This window comes from Siphateles boraxobius, unplaced genomic scaffold (genome assembly GCF_051911475.1).
Source record: "Siphateles boraxobius isolate OS27281-9 unplaced genomic scaffold, OSU_SipBor_1 13, whole genome shotgun sequence".
Classification (NCBI taxonomy): Eukaryota; Metazoa; Chordata; class Actinopteri; order Cypriniformes; family Leuciscidae; genus Siphateles; species Siphateles boraxobius.
In genome coordinates this window covers 21,045,936-21,063,599 of record NW_027508733.1, presented here as the reverse complement: position 1 = coordinate 21,063,599, position 17,664 = coordinate 21,045,936, and the positions used below count along the sequence as shown (strand labels likewise).

General features: G+C 36.9%; 1 protein-coding gene across 19 annotated transcripts in view; it reads left to right on the top strand.

The window, feature by feature from the left end:
• celf5a (cugbp, Elav-like family member 5a) overlaps positions 1-17,664 on the top strand; it is a 219,268-nt gene that overhangs the window by 156,640 nt on the left and 44,964 nt on the right. For 18 of the 19 annotated variants that reach the window (XM_077226572.1, XM_077226565.1, XM_077226570.1 and 15 more), the window contains exons 4-5: positions 13,429-13,557; positions 15,054-15,133. In XM_077226572.1, the coding sequence (XP_077082687.1) occupies positions 13,429-13,557; positions 15,054-15,133 (209 nt within the window). The remainder of the gene's footprint in view (positions 1-13,428; positions 13,558-15,053; positions 15,134-17,664) is intronic. The other variant, XM_077226573.1, reaches the window with a different exon arrangement.

Here is a 17,664-nt window from a genome sequence, read left to right as displayed (position 1 = left end):
GCCCTAGAGGCTCAGCGGTTGAAAATCCCTGGCAAATATGTAAAATTAGATGAGAAGTACCTACTGGGCAGATACATAATCACTCTTTGTCATCCAAAATATGCTACAATCTGAAAATTTCCCTGCTATTTCATCATACACTTATTGAGGGCTACTCGTAAGGACCTGAGAGTGCTATCGTAAGAATCAGCTGAGCTTGCCATGAGCAATAGCAAATCCTAGTATGTTAAGGTTAGATGAGGCTAAAGAACTACGGCTGGGGAAAATTATTCTTCAAGCGTGCTAGCTTATTCTACACTGATAAATTTAATTTATAATTTTTTACAGGAAGAGGCAGGGCATATAAATGCTCGTCTCATTTTTAAAGGTCGGTAGCCAGGTTTTAGTTTCATTACAGACATGAACTTTGATTTGCTGCTTGATAGTTGCAGGTGCTATTAGAGGGTGTGGCATTCTAAACAGCATTTGATTGGAATGAAAATCTGTGTAGTTCAGGATGAGTCATCACCATTCTTGGTCCATTTTTCAGATTTTTACAGAATTTAAACAGTGAACCAACAGTACAAATTTACATTGTTAGAAAAATATTTCTATTTCAAATAAATGCTGTTCTTTTGAACTGTCCGTTCATTAAAGATTCCTGAATAATATCCTTATCTCGGTTTCCACAAAAATATATGGGGCAGCAAAAACATTTCAACATTGATAACAATGTGAAATGTTTCTTGAGCACCAAATTACAATATTAGAATGAATTCTGAAGGATCATGTGACACTGAAGAATCAACAGTTTCTTTAAATTGTAATCATATTTCACAGTATAATTGTTTTACTGTATTTTTGAGCACAAAAATGCAGCCTTTGGCAATCCCAAACTTTGGAACGGCAGTGTTTATGCCTAAAGTGAATGGGGTACACTAGCATATACTGCATAGTGTCTTAAAGCCACAAAACTTTCTTTTGCTGTAGTGCTTTAGACACAAGTGCATTGTGTTATTGTAAAGGCTCACAGACTTTGATTTAATACTGCATGTGTGCTCATGAACAAAAATATCATATGTGAAGATAGATATCATTGCCCTTACAATAAAGAGAAAAAATACTGTAATATTTAATTATTATGGATTCAACATTTTCAGGTACATCGAAAATCATAATGACAGTTGGATATGAGAAAATATTTTCCCATGCTTATGACCACAAATGTAATCAAACTAGGGGTAGAAATACAAAACAGCGGTGACAGCCGATGACCAATTACAGCCACCTCACCCAACATTTCGGTCAATGTATAGATAGTTACGGTATTTCATTAAGTATCAAGCACACCATCCTAAAAATCAAAACAAATGGGCCTGCCAAAGCTTGCAGATAAAGCCTATAAAGAGGAGAGGGAGAGAGAGGGAGTCTCTCCCTCAAATCTATTTTTAATAAGTGTTAGGGGAAAGGCAGGCCTGCAGCATTTGGATTGAAGCTCCACTCTTGCTAGTTAAAACCCCTCAAGACTGAGGCAGTGAAGAACCTCTTCTTTATAACCTAGCTACTTTAAAGACCAGTGGTTGTGAGTGTGTGTGCAAAGCCAGGAGTCCAGCTGTTTTGAAGTCCGTAGTTATGATGTGTGCCATACATTTTGAAGGAATTGCACAGATTATATGACTTAATTCAATGAAGATGGCCACTATTGCATTTACATTGACCCAAAAAAGTATTTGGATGCTTAAGTCATAATTACAAATATATGTCATTACAGTACATAACAACATATCAAACCAAACAAATATAGAAATATGTTTGATATTTTGTGTCTAATTCAATGACATTCCAATATTTACACCAATAATTGGCACAAGTGATTGTCTTAATGAATGAGTCATTGAGTCGTTTATTAACCTGATTCATTCAGGAACGAAATTAGTCTTTTGTGTGAGTCGTTAAATCCTTCACTCAACCCATTCACTTAAAAATTCAATTCTGAATCATTCTGGAATAAATCAATTAAGTCTCTTTATTAGTCAGTCAATGAATAGTTCAATCAATTCATTCATGAACAAAACAAGCCTTTTTGAGTGAGTCATTGAATCATTTACACAATTGATTTGTTTAAAAAAAAGTATTCATTTGAGATCTAAACAAGTGGCTGTCTTCATGAGTGAGTTAATTAATTCATTTGTTCAAAACCCTGATTCAGGAACACAGTGGTGTGTTGTCAGTAAATGGTTCTGCATTGGCTTTTTTTGGAATGATTTTCTTTTTGGAGAAAAATATTTTACAGGGTTGTTTCTAATATGAAATGTACTCAATATTAACTCCTTATTTATTGAACTGCTGTACAAAAGCAACATCACACTTATTTTTCTCATGTGATATTACTACTGGACAATGCAATACCATGTCGTCAATTTTTTTCATGTTTAAGTTGCAAACGTAAACGTAAATCTTGTGCAGATTGAGATGACGTCACCTATAATTGGCCCATCCACATCTGCTTGATTAATCTAATATGGTTGGTATTCCCTCAGGTTATGTTAAATGTCTGTCTGACCACCCATAAAAGTTCATCTTCTATTTTGGACTTGATCCTGATTTGCTTTAAATGGCATAACCGAGTCAGGATGTTTCTGTCAAGCTGAGTTATCCTATTTACTTCTATAAATTACACACCCCACACAGAGAGTGAAGATGTATCTGCTCAAAGTCAATGTCAGGCCTACGGGTCTCTCAGCTACTACACTATCCCGAGCCAATTTCCTACAGTCTTCTCCAAACTGCATTAAACAGCATGCCAATGAGAGAGGAGGTGAGGAGTTACAGTAAAGGTTTATCAGTTTGCAGCACACTGTAATTTTAGTCTGTATACTGTACGGAGGAAACCAACCTGTATTATTATGAAATCACAGAGATATGGGACTAGGTTTTGAGGGGCTTATGTTTTTTATTTATGTATTTGCCACTTTACCTTATCCAGCATTTTTCCCATCTGTAACTGTTAACTCTGCAGATTTGGAAGTCAAAGCACTGCACAGAGCAGCTCGTGAACACACCGAGATTAGAGAATGAATATGGATTTAAAGATACATTCGAGATCCTCTGACCTCATGTGTAATGAGGATTGCTTAAATGCAGTCCCAAACCCTTACCTGACTATTCCATAGATACTTTCTCTATTATGTATCAATAGAAATATCAGCAGACAGCGGCGTAGGCATGAGCTAGAAAAGTGTGAGCGGAAACATTCAAAGTATGACATGAGTGTATATTTCATGTGATTTTTCAGTCATATGGTTTGTCTGACATCACATACTGTCTGAATAGGTACTACATTTAATGAGGTATAAACTTGCGAGTTGTGAATGGCTGAGAAGTGTTGCAACTAAAGGTCCGTAGGACACGACAAAGCCAGCATGGCAGATGTAGTACGTCCAGTTTGCATGTACTTTATAGTACATACATTCATACTATAATATGTAAAAAACATTTACAATATATAAAATATATATATATATATATATATACATACTCATTATGTGATGTTGGTTGCAAAGTTCGTTCCTCTTCAAATTTAATACCTTCTCAGACAGCATGCGAGTCTCTCTGGAAGTTGGTTCCTCATCACATTTAGTACCTACTCTGACAGTGCACAATTTCGATCGCAAGTTTTTTTCTCATCAAATGTAGCACCTACTCAAAATGTGATGTTGGTTGCGAAGTTTATTCCTCATCAAATTTAGTACCTAGTCAGTATGCGATTTTAGCCGTAAAGTTCGTATGTGATGTCAGGCAAACCATAGTACAAAAAAAAAATCTAAATCAAATGAAATATACCCTGTCATACTTTGTAATATTTCCTTTCACACTTTCCAGCTCATTCCTATGCCGCTTTCAGCAGATATTACTATTGATACATATACACATGTTATCTATGGTCTAGTCAGGTCAGGGGTGCGACTGCAATCATCATTACACGTACGGTCAGAGCCTCCCGAATGTATCTTTTAATTCATATTCGTTCTCTAATCTCAGTGTGTTTATGAGCTGCTGTGTGCAGTGCTTTGACTTCCACATATAAAATGTTTTTTAGTTCATAGTTTTTAATGGAAATGTCTTTTAAATTTAGTCGGTGCGTTGTCATGTCATATTCATTCATTTTAGTCCATGTTACTCTGAGTGATTTGCATATCATTTTAGTCCACAAAAATAAGATTGCAAAAAGTAATGGAAACATAATTGAAAATGGACGCCATTAACTCTATTAGTCATAAAAGTTGAATAATTAGGCCTAAAACCACCTATGAATAATATAATGTTTACTTCAGGAAGTTGTGCTAGGCTTGGTTTAGTCCATTTGTATTAATTATGTGAGGTCAAATTTCTTAAAGGGGAAGTGTGTAGTGATTGTTTCCAGACAGGTTTTTGGTCAGACAAAATTACAGCCAATATTGCTATCAGGCTTGCCAGCTTCTGCTTTCCATGCTGGCTCACCCCATCATTTATGAGTTATCACTCTTGTTCACTCACCTCTCGTCCTCTGTAGCAGCTTTGCTTTGCTCCTTGAAGAATCCCAGAAGGCCGTATCGGCCTCTTCACTCTGTCGCTTTTATGAGTGATGTTGAAACTCATGCCTGCTTGCTTTTAACCTCTTAATGAAGTTTGTTGTCTCGTGTCCTCCGAAAAGGAAGAAAGGAGAGGTTAATGATTAGAGTGCACTACAGCATGTGGCTACCTCATTACCCAACCAAAACTAATGTGGTTGAGGGGCTTGTGAGGAAAAGTGTGTGTGTGGGGTCTGTTATAGTGAAGGGGTTGCCACGTGAAGCTTGAAAAATTTGAAAATAATTAAGAGACCGGTTGGGAACTGCCTTAAACGACAGCCACTGTACGAAAGAAAGAAAAGCTGTAGGCTACTTGTTTATGTAATAGACACAGCCATAAATGTAATGAAAAACAAAATCCATATCATAACCGACTCCAAAGAGCCCAGTGAATGGCATTATGAAGGTAGGCAGTATAAATAGCCCTGCAGTATTGTAAATGTTTATATACTACAGCTCGCGTGGACGTCGTGCCGCGGTCTGGGGATTTATGGGCACCGCTGTAATACGTTGAAGCCGACAAGGTAGCAGGTCATATTTCACGTGTGTTATCATATCGAGTGTAAATTTGCCGTGAAGTATACGGAGAGGATAAAATATTTTAAGCCGTTTCTTCTACTGTTTCCTCCCCCACGTCCTCATTCGAGAGCGAATATTAGCCTCGAGACTCCTACACACGAGAGGTTTTATATGTGCGCGGTCAGTTATAATGTTCAAGGTTTCCCGCTGCAACTGAATGCGAATGACGCATCAACCAGGGACAAACTCCTTTCGATTACAACTAGAATTTTCTAAACGCTGAATTTTAAACAACCCTCGTCTTATACCTCCCTCGCTGTTAAAATGGGACCTTACAGGAGAGCTATAAGCCATCGAAGAATGCTATTAGACCACACAGATATTCCCCCCCGTTTCAACGTCGTTTGTGATCGAATGGTGACATGGAAAATGTGTTGGCCATTTGCTTCAAGTCTCCCTGTGATTTATACACGCAGTCTGAAGGCCATCTCTGCAGCCGGCTGTTTTTATTTTATGTGTTGACCTAGCAGTTAACTGCAGGCGCAACCAGAATACCGCAAATCTATTTAGATTAAACTATGCGCCGTTTCGGTTCACTTAGTTAACGCTCTGAGGATTTAGTGCAGCGGAGTCAAATACTTGGTAAGCAGTAGCATTTTTTATTAAATTATATTATTTCCTAAAACATTTTTGGGCTTATTTTGTGTTGTTGTTATTGTTTACCTATATAGTAACCTATAGTTACTGTTAAAAACACTGTTATAGTATTGCAGTTTTATTATTAATTAAATAATTACATTAAATATTTGTATATTTATATAATTATTTATATTTTTATACTTATTTTTTTTATTTATTATTTATTTCAATACATTCCATTTATTTTATTGTAACAGCTTGTTATGTGGGAGACAGAGGCTATAGTCACACTTTACTCTAGTGATTGTCCTTCAGTTTTGGTTTATTTTTGAAAGTTATTTTCTGTGTAGACAGATACCTTAAAGTCTTGGCAAAACAAAACAAAACTAATGAACAAGATTAAAGCAGATGTTGACCTTCTGTTGGGGGCATTTTATCACAATTGTTTGGGTAAGTTGCCAAAATGGAACCTGTCATGAAACAACCAATTACTTTTTTCCAGCAATTATAGTGAATTATACACTTCATGAAACAGCAAAAATATGTAAGGTGGTATATGACAAAAATCACATACACTGTAAAAAACAAGTTCTTGCCTTAAATTTAAGGTAGATGTTTAAGTCATTTCAACTTAAATTACATTAAATTGTCGAGTTGAGTTGAATCTTGTATAACTGTCAATTGCGATTTAATCACATGTAACAAAAGTTTGTAAATATGCAATATTTTTTATAATATAATATTAACATAAATATGTAATAAAAAAAAGAAATATATATATATATATATATTAACCTAACATTTATGTTATAATTATATTTATATTTAATTATAATTATATATTTAATTTAATTATAATTATATTTATATATGTTTAATTATATTTAATTATGTTAATAATTAACATTTCAAAATGCATTTTTGTAATTGGAATTATGAGTTGAGGTATAAAAATATAAAGCTTAAATCCTATCCTACCATATTACTACGTTACTTTATAATGTAAAGTGAGATCATTTATATGATTGTTAGAAAAACACCTTTATATTCGCAAAAACTTTTTTCAAGAACTGTACCAGCAGGCCCGCTCGCCTGCAAGTGAACTCTTTGCGATATTTTGTGTGGCAAAGTTACATGAACAGTTTAGGTTTATGTAACTCTGGCACACAATGTTATGAAAATTAAGTTGTTGACTTATCTTTTTACTTCCCTAGTTCAAATTTTGATGCCCGTCTGTTTGATAGAAACTGCCAAACGTCTGTGGCTGTATGTAGATTAATCTATTTGGCCAAACACTCGGTGAACTAATCCGAGGCTGATTGTTTCAGATTAACTCAAGGGAGGTAAAACTCCAAGAGCTGAGAAAATGCGTCTCAAGTTTGACAGCAGCCAAAAGACCTCGAAGCCCCCGATCATCGCTGCCAGATACAAGAGTCCTGACGGATGTGAATACTCCACCAGTGTTCCTACAAAAACAAGATATGTTCTATATAATGAATTGGATCAAAATCCACTGGGTTTGTTCTGTGGGTTAATTACTTTAACCCTCTCTGCCTGTTTGTTGAGGTTGTGTTTTGTTGCATGCGATAATTGTTGTGTTGTTTTTAATTAGTGTTCGGGGCCGCGCGCCTCTTTCAAAGGCTCGATGCTGTTCTGCCAAGTGGAAATAGCAGGAAAATCTATCTCAGCCCATCCTATCTGTTTGCATCACTTATCTGCACGGTAAACCCGAACGCTTTTCTCTCGGTTTGCTCAGTCTCCGGTTGAATAATCGCCCACCTGGTAATTCTCCGTTAATGTGTTTGTTCATTCGTATGTTGCTTTTTATCAAGATGCTAATATTGTTCATCATTTCTCCTTATCACCGTCTCAGACAATGGAATTTATACTGCGTGCCCGACAGCAGATTTAGGAATGACCCTTTGATTCCGCGAACCCCATGTAGGCTTGACTGACAGCCCGTTTCCATGACAACCTCCACAAACTCTCTTTCCTGTGCAAAATCAAAAGAGAGCCAAAAGTGATGATTCACTATCGTTCGGCTCTCTCAAGACAATAATTTACAAACTCAACCGCTCACCTCCCACACTCATCCCGGCTTATCCGTGGCTGCAAGATCTCCTCATGCGAGCCAGGACACGGTCTGCATGGTTTGAGAGCCTCCACGGATGCTTTTTGCGGACAAAACAACAAGCGGGATACAAATTGTAAAAACGCGATAGCAATTTGGTCTAGGTTTTACTGTTTCAAGCGTTCAGTGGTAGATCAACCTGCAGTTAATGTAATGTGTTCACATCCTTTATTCAGAAGGATCAGTATCTATATAATGAATCTTTTTGTCAAATATGATAATTTTTTTGTACTTTAGGTGTTTTTAAAGTGTCCAAATTGGGCTCGTGGGAGCCTTAGAAAATGCAGGGCTAGAGAACATAAAATCTGCATTTATTTTGTGAATTAAATATGTATTTGTGTAACAACTTTAGTTACAGTAAAGAAAGTCTTTCTCCTTGCCACTTCGACTGTTTTTCGTACTGTATATAGTAATATATTGTATATATAAAAGGTTGCCAGTCCTGCAGTCCAGTCCAATATTTTGAGAAGAAAAAGAGAAAGCCTTTGTCCATCTGGTATTAACTCTTTCCCCGCCAGCATTTTTAAAAAAAGTTGCCAGCCACGGCCAGCATTTTTGAATATTTTCACAAATTTTTCAATGCCCCCAGGATCTTTTGTTGCATGAACGTCTGAATATGCAAAACATCAAAAGAAAAAAACAGAGCCTCTGATAGAAAAAGAAAACTGTTTTATTCTAGCTTCATGCATTCTTTTTATTATCGACACTTGAATGTGGGTATGTTCATAAAAAAAGCAACATTTTGAGCAAAAAGCTGAGAAAATAGTTTTTGTCAAAAGACTACATACAGATCGGATTCAGAATGATCATCAATATACAATTGAATGAAGGCACACAAATACTATTGAATGTATATAATAGTATAATATATTTTTTTTTGTATCATGGGGTGTTGTGCCATCTCCCGGAAATTAGGTTTTGCATGGTGGGATGTCAGCATTTGCATTCATACACAGTTCAGTTATTTACAGAAGTGACAACTAAATGTATAAATGCATTTATGCAACTAAATGCGTTCTATAACCAAACTCACAACTGTGATTCCTTTTAGGACTCACAACCACATCCTCAGAAAACCCTTGCTGTGTGAACCGAACCGGACTGGACAACTAGTCGTCTGTTTTCAGGGAGGTTTTCGTGTGTTGTTTCGCTTTCGGTAACTTACAGTGATTGGAGGAAAAACTTTTCAGCTTTATGGATGTCGCCATCATTGATATACCGTAGATGTAGATCGGGATTGATATAGATAGTCGACATAGTCACTATGATTAGAGAATATGGGTTTGACTCCCATTGCACTTTCATACAGACAGCATTTGAGGCGCTTTTTGAACGGTGCATTTCAAGACAAAAAAAAAACTCACAGTGTGAACGTAGCCTATTTGAGTCCTTAATATGGTTACGTTCACACACAGTTCGGTAATTTACAACCATAAGAGTGACGACCACATTCTGTAACCACTTTTCAGGAATCACAACCGCATTCTCGGAAAACCCTTGCTGCGTGAACTGGACAACTAGTTGTCTGTCATGTCATACCGTACATTTTGAGACTCACATTATCAATCCCAAAAACTCCACTGGATCATCATATTTGTGGGTGCGTGGCATCAAATTATATGAAACCCCACAGGCTATTCTGTCGTCATTATTTAAGATATTTACTAGTAAACTCCCAGCTATAGTAAAAGCCTAATAGCTTTGATTCTGCAGTCTAGCAGCATACTACTTATAATAAAGATAACAAATATCACTCATGATATTAAACAAATAAGAATTTGCTCGCAGTCACATCACAAGGACGTACATGTAAATTCCCTTAGACATGAAGCTAGCAATCTTGTTCACCCCTTAATGTGTGATGTATTAAACAAAACTCTTCCCAGCCGCTGAAGTTGATGAAGCTTGATAGGAGTCATTTTTTGAGGCGGTATCACAGCTGGTGGGGCCGGACCCAGTATGAAGGACACAGGGGAGTGAAGTATGCAAATATCACGAGTGCTAATCAATTAAACGTGCAATGAGAACGCTGCAGCACCTTAATGTCACTGTAGTGATTGAACGCTCTATCAAAGTGCACTTATAGTTCAAATTAATATGATACTGTACAGCATGTGTTACACTCCAGTGCCTTTAAATGAATCTGTTGTGGTCACGCTGTCGATAAACTCACTTTGCTTGCTTATTCATGGACCACGACTGCATTATTGACTGCAGTCGACTCTCATAACCTTTTGTCATCTGATTAAACTGAAAAAAGTTGAATAATGCAAGATTGCGATGCTATTCCATACGTTCCTTTATATGCAATGCAGTCTGTATCGCATTCCAGTATTTCCTAAAATGGATTGGTGTGTGATTGTGTGATTTTCTTTTCTGTGTAATGTCAGTCGCAGTGTCTGTTTTTATTTTCTTACGGCGGCCCTGTGGTAATGCTTTATCCCTCATCCCTGTCAAAAAGAGTGATGAAAACATTCTCTGGCTGATTTATTTTATAAATCGCTTGGAGGTTCTCAAAACTTTTGCGGCTTATTGAATCATGGAAAAACAGTAGTATAGCTAAAGTGATAAGTAAAGTATCCAACGATTTAAAAGGAAACGTATTAAAGGAATGTTTCACCCAGAAATCTAAATTCTGTCATCATTTGCTCAACCTCATCTTTATTTTCTTGAGTGAAATTGTGAACACTGCTGGTTGCGGTTTTCAATGCAATTGCAATGAATGGGGACTGAAACTTCAAATAAAGTTATATGATAGAAACAGACTGAAGTCAGAGAGTTGAACTTGAGAACTGGATCTATCTGATTTGCCAACTAATTATTCAGATTCAATTAAAAGGTTTGACTCAAATAATGATTTGTTCTCAAATCTGACTAATCATTTTGACCGGTTTTGATAAAAAAAAAGAGAGATTTGACTGAAACTTACACTCTTCGTGTATTATATAATTTGTGGAAAATAGCGACCACCACATTCTACAAAATGTCTTTTTTTTTTCCACAAAAGAACAAAAGTCATAGGGATTAGGAATGATGTGAGAATTAAAATTTTTGGATGAACCATTCTTTTAAGTTGTCATAAATACTGTCGTATATACTGATTTATAGTGTGTGTTACTGTTACACTCTTTCCAGCCATAAGTATTATTCCATTCAGCTGTCAGCCATGGGACAGCCGCAAGGGTGTATTTTAAAGCGCGCTACCACAGCAGCGCTTGTGGCATAAATATTGAGGTGAAGCATACGCAGTATTAAATTCATACAGGTCAGCTTCGTACATTAATCCAACCCAGTCAGAGTCCCATCACCCTTTTGCTTGAGCTGAGACATCACAAGAAGCACGGCAAGACCTCAAGGCCACATCTATGCGAATCCGTCCAGGAACTTAACCAGCCTACCTTCAGATCGGAATATCCCCCCAGGGCCCATCCCCGCCCTTTTATTTTCCAGTTCAGGGCCTTCTTTTTCTGCAGATAAATGCTCTCCGATGTAACGTGACAGATGTCACAATGCATCGCCTCTATTTTGATACATACCCTCTGATCCTGCCACAAACGATAAAGAGCACGCACGAGGCCCAGACAACATGCTGACACTCGTGATTATTTTAGAGCACGTCATTGCCGCAGCGAGACACGAAGCCGGCCAGGTTCCAGAGCGAATGAAGGAATATCAATATTACTAAGACTGAGGTAGACTCAATAGACACATCCATCCCATTGACACATATTCAAAAAGATCAATGCAATGATAAAGTTGTAGGTTTAGTTGGATCACACTTCTGTTGAGGCTGCAACACACACACACACACACACACACACACACACACACACACACACACACACACACACACACACACACACACACACACACACACACACACACACACACACACACACACACACACACACACACACACACACACTTACCACAATTTTTGGCCCAACCTTGGGTTTTTTTCAGAGGAAAAGGAAAATGTGCAGAAACTGAAAACTATTGTGTTAAATAGTTAAATAATTCAGCGTTTCGTTATTCATAATTCAGTTTCAGTGACTCTACGTTTCTACAGGTTACCTCATTATGTCAGTACATGGCCAAAGTGGATGCCTATGAGTGAAACTTTGAATATTTTTTTGTATCTGTATGCTCAAAATTTGTATTTCATAATGCTCAAAATTAATTGGTTTGAGTTGAGTAAATTAAATGAACTTTTATGAGTATTTAGAACTTTCTTTTTCTTTTGAGTTCAGCAAGCTGACACATTTTATGTAATCAGAATGGTTTCATTGTTTTAAGTTTTATGAACTTGTTTCTTTTAGACCATTTAGAATAACTTAAATTTAACTAAAAGTGGGCTGGGATTTCTATTTCACAGCATGCTTTGCCATGACACTCTGGGAGAGTAAATACTAAAATTAAGTGTTATATAATGTTTTTGAGCAAGATTAATGTTAAGTGGGATATTTAGTAGTGTTTATTGTTTTGCTATGCTAATGTAGAAGAGTTTCTGTATTTTTTTTAGTTTTTTGGGGGGTGTTACCATCATGGTGACGAGAGGAGCGCATAAGCTGCATTGCCAGCATATCAGCAAGTGGCCTTTGTATATAAACCAATTTGCAAGTTAGCATTTACTGAATTGTTTAGATAAAGCTAACCAAGTTTCAACTACTCAAATTTGAGTTGAGTTGAGATTACATGATGATTTTAAGTTAAATGTATACATTAGCTTAGTCAAATATTTGAAGTTAAGAGCAATTCAAATTATGCAAAATAAAAATCTCCCAGTTCTGCTTACTTAAACTTTGACTTTGACTGACCAAATTAGTAACAGTTTTTGTTTTATTACAAGAATCTTGCTTTTTAATGCTAAATGATGATGAGTTTGAATTTTCAACACTTATAATATTCAATAGTATATTCCACTGAGATTTTCTTGCAAAAGTTGTCAAGTTTTGAAATGATTTGGCAGTATCACCTGGAATTGTGCCCTTTATAATTCGTGATAATCATTTTTGTATAACATTCAAGATTTCAGCTCGGTCAAAGAAAGTATAATCCGTGAATACAACCAATTACCAAAGACTAAACATAAAACACTTGCCAGACTAAACATAGAACGGGACAAAAACAACTCGTATTAGTTTGAATTCCAGGTCAGCGGTAGCGGTGCTCTCGGTCTATCTACACCCTCCAGAGTTTCGTAGAAAGCGCTGTCTCTTCGCAGTCTGCTTCTTCCTATTAAAACGAGCCTCTAAGCACGACAGCTTAGCGCTATCACCTCAGGCCTACCCACCATTTCCAACATGGGGTTGAACCCAATTATCCCCCAAATTAAAATGAACAGACTTGGCATGGGGAACAATTACTGCTGCGACTCCATTCCACAAGCTAAATGGGCCAAGCAAAAGCAGTCCCTGTTTGCCCATGCTGGCCAAGGACCAAAAGTCTGAGTAGTATTTGGGTTGTGCTTACAATAGTAATGTATGTGGGTAATGGGCAGGTGAGAGGTTACGCCAGTCGTTCCATTCGCTCTGTTTTTCTTTGCTTCAGAAGACAGGAAGCTGTTCGTCGGGATGCTGAACAAACAACAGACGGAGGAGGATGTGTACCGTCTTTTCGAACCCTACGGAGTCATTGAGGAGTGCACTGTGCTAAGAGGTCCGGATGGAAACAGCAAAGGTGGGATTACGTAATTTTTTTATGGCGTGATGTTATATTATCAGTCAACGTGAAATTTTAGCTTTCTTGTACACATTTCTGGTCTTATTGTGAATGATGTTTTTATGTTTTTGAAAGTAGTTACTTATTCTCACCAAAGCTGCATTTATTTGATCAAAAATACAGTAATAACAGTAATATTGTGAAATATTAGAATTTAAAATAACTGATTTCAATTTTCATATATTTTAAAATGTAATTTATTCCAGTGATCAAAGGATCATCATCAACATGATCCTTCAGAAATCATGAAACATTTCTTATTATTATCAATGTCGAAAACAGTTGTTTTCTTAATATTTTTGTGGAAACTGTTGTTCAAAAGTTTGGGGTAAGATAAAAACAAAATACTTTTATTCAGTAAGGACTCGTTAAAATTATCAAAGTGATTTTTTTTTTAACTTTATGAAAAACTGAGCACCAATAATAATTGATAATTGAACAAATACAAAACAGTTATTTTAAATTGTAATCATATTTAAAAAGAATTACAGTTTTGATCAAGTAAATGGTTGAGAGTTGAGACTTCTTTCCAAAAAATGAAAAAAATCTTAATTATTCCAAAGTTTTGACTTTTGACCGGAATGTATGCTGTATTCTGGTAACACCCACTTACATAATCTATCGAATCTCTCCCTACATTTTATGTTCTCGTTGCATATTCTGTTAAATATAATATTAAAATTGAATGTTTATATTTTTATGCTGTCCAAGAACCAACAATTTGTTCTGAGTTGTCGCTCATTCAACATTGAAGATGGAGAAAAAGCACATATTTGAACATTAAACTTTTTATAGACTCCATTGTTTGCCCACCGAGGCTTTAGGGATACTGTTAGACGCTAATACAGCCTGGCATTTGGAAAAGCACTGTGGGAGTCTGAGTTTTCCTTTTGCCAGTGTTACGAAAATTGCTGTAAGATTATTTCTGCTACTTAGGGGGTGGATCCGTGAATATCCAGTCTTATGGAAGAAAAGAAAAGGATAGATGTCAAACCATTCCCTGTACAATAAGACAAGAAAACTACATTTCATTTAGCTCCTAATGTGTTTCATTTCAAAGCCTGTTTCTGCCAAAAATGCTTAATGCTTAAATAAAAACTGTATAAAACGCGTTACGCTTCTATAAGACACATTAAGACCTATCCTTAATATTTTGACAGGTTTTTCAACGGCTTTCTATACGACTGCTCTTGAATCCCAAATGGGTTTGAATTCTCGTGATTAATATCTGCGTCGGCGTTTTAAAACGATATCAATTATCCCGTATTTTGAGATTTGTTTGCATAGATTGGCATGTGGCAGTAAATAGCAAGCTTGTTGCATCAGCATAGCCTCTAGAGGAGAAGCTTGCTTACCGTTGGAGGGCTTTCTGCCTCTCTTCAGTGTTTTAATGCGCTTCTCTACGCTGTGGCTAAAGTGTTTGTGTACCTTTTGTGTGTGTCTTTTTTTTTCAGGCTGCGCCTTTGTAAAGTTCTCCACACACGCTGAAGCTCAATCTGCAATCAGCGCCCTGCACGGCAGTCAAACCATGCCAGTGAGTACACACTCCTCTATAACACACACACACACTTAAAAACTCTCATTTTCAGTGATGCTTTCTTTCTTAGATGTTCCTTCGACAATCAGCGGTTGCGATGACTTTGATACACCTGTCCAAATATATTTTGGGGTCACTGTATCATTATAAGGACTACATTGAAAAAAATCTTGTTTTTAGTGCTTAGAAATTTACTTTTGTATTCTTTGGGTTTTATATGGTTTTGAAAAACATGTTCAAATTTAAAGTTCCACTTTATTGAAAATGTCATGTGGTGTAACCGTCAAGTGAACAGTAAAAACATATTTTACTTACACCTTCAACATGTGTACTAACCATTATTTTGTTTTGGAATATATTTTCCAAAGTAACGTGTTTTTTTATATATGTTTTTTTAAACATATATAGAAATATCTTGAATTTATTATTATAAAGGATTTGGGCAGTGAAACGATATTTACAAATTAAAATAATCTTGCCTAATCATAAAAGGGTCAAATTATCATATATATATATATATATTTGAAAAACTTTGTCCACCAATCAGTCATGTGGTGTGACCACAGAATTCTTGATTTTTCTTTTGTTATTAATTCAGAAAGTATATCGTTTTTGAGGTGTCACACCTCAAACGAAACTAATGTTGCCTCGTCATAAAAATGTTTACCCCAATTATCTCACATTTCAAATGTGTGTGTGTGTGTATATAAACATAAATGCATAAATATGTCTACCAATTCTTTCTCTTTTTTGTAGTAGTAGTTGTAATGATATATTTCGATATATTTTTGAAAATACTTTGCGATTGAATGAAGGTGAACCAGGCAATTAAATAATTTCCAAGCACATCAAGTGAGAACAGATCAGTCACTTCCACCTCCAAACTGCATATTTGGCCATATTGTTTTGTTGAATAGCTGCATTGCCAGCATATCAGCAAGTGGCCTTTGTCCGGCCGTTTCAATCTCGAGGACTGGCCGCTGAGCCATAAAAAGCCGGCTATTCAGCACAGCCTGTCTGAATCACACAGCTATTCAGTCACACACACATTGTTCGGCTCTCAGAAGTAGCTCACACGCTGCTGTTTTATTTGCTAAAAGACTCCAGTTGGATACAAACGAGTTATGGAATTTCGAAATGTATTTTAGTGAGTGCTTTTTATTTTTTCATTTTCCACAATGCAGCGGCATTTTTAAAGAAACGGTTGACCTAGAAATGAAAATTCTGTCTGTATTTTCCATTCACCCTCATGTTGTTTCAAACTTGTATGACTTCGAACACAAAAGGAGATGTTTGGAAGAATGTCCTGGTCATTTTATTTCCAGGTAAAATGTAAGTGATCATTTTTAGTTGAACTGTCCCTTTAAGAGAATGAATTGGCCAGAGAAACGGTGAGAGAGATGGATCTGTGGCGTGATCCGCTCTCTGTATAACCTTTAGGGTCAACTGAGGTGCAAATGATTCAGGGACATTGAAATATAAACCACAGTTCTAAAATCTTCACCTCACACACACACTCAGACATCCTTTCCTCTCTCCTTCCCTCCATCCTCCCGGGACATTAGGCAATAGACTTGTTTACCTCACCTTTCACCACATTGACTGGTGAATTATTCATTGGCATGTACTGAGGTGGGAGTGGAAGAGCGAAAAAGAGAGATAGAGCGGGAAGGAACGCCAGATAGAAAAGTAAAAAGAAAGAGGTAGAGAGACAGAGGAAGAGTGGAGGAAGCTCACAGGGGAGGGATGGAAAAGGTTTATAGTCATCTCGGAAGGTAAATTGATTATGGAAAACCTTACCGGCCTCCATTCTCTTGAGTCTGAAGTTGTAGAGGGAGGGGTCACGACTCGCACAGCTCCCTGGTCCCAAAGTGAGATGTTTAGCCGAGATAATGGAGTTCTTATCAAGGCAGGGCTTGATGAAGCACTCATCCATCTGCAAACTCTTCAAAAGAAGCAATGGCAAACTTACCGAACACCCACCAGCCTCTCACGCCCTCGGTCCGCCGTCAGAGAATCTCATGCTGCTCGCACTTACTAAAGGAACACTTGATTTGAAAAACATCCAATCATTTTGATAACTAATACATCAAAGCAAAATGCTCTGTGACGTGACAAAATGGCAACTAGTCAGAATGTATTATTATGTATTATGCTTTATGTCAGAATGTATTATTGATGTTTCATTTAATTTATGTCAAACAGGGCTTCTACATTGCGCGATTGGAATTGAATGCACAACAGAAAAAGGTGTGATGCGTCAAGTTTACACAGTCAAGTAATACGTTTGTGTCACGTATTCAGTCACCACACCAGCTCTGTCACTGCTACCGCAGTACACTTCCCAGCATCCCTCATGTTTTCCACCTGCACACCATCAGCCATCACCTAATTACATCAGCACCTGCACCTCATCATCAGCACTCCCTATAAAGAGACACTTCTCCTGCACTCCCTGGTCTGGTCTCGTCTACACGAACATCTTAATACCGATTACCTGTATCTTACCTGTTCGGTTCCGGGCCAGA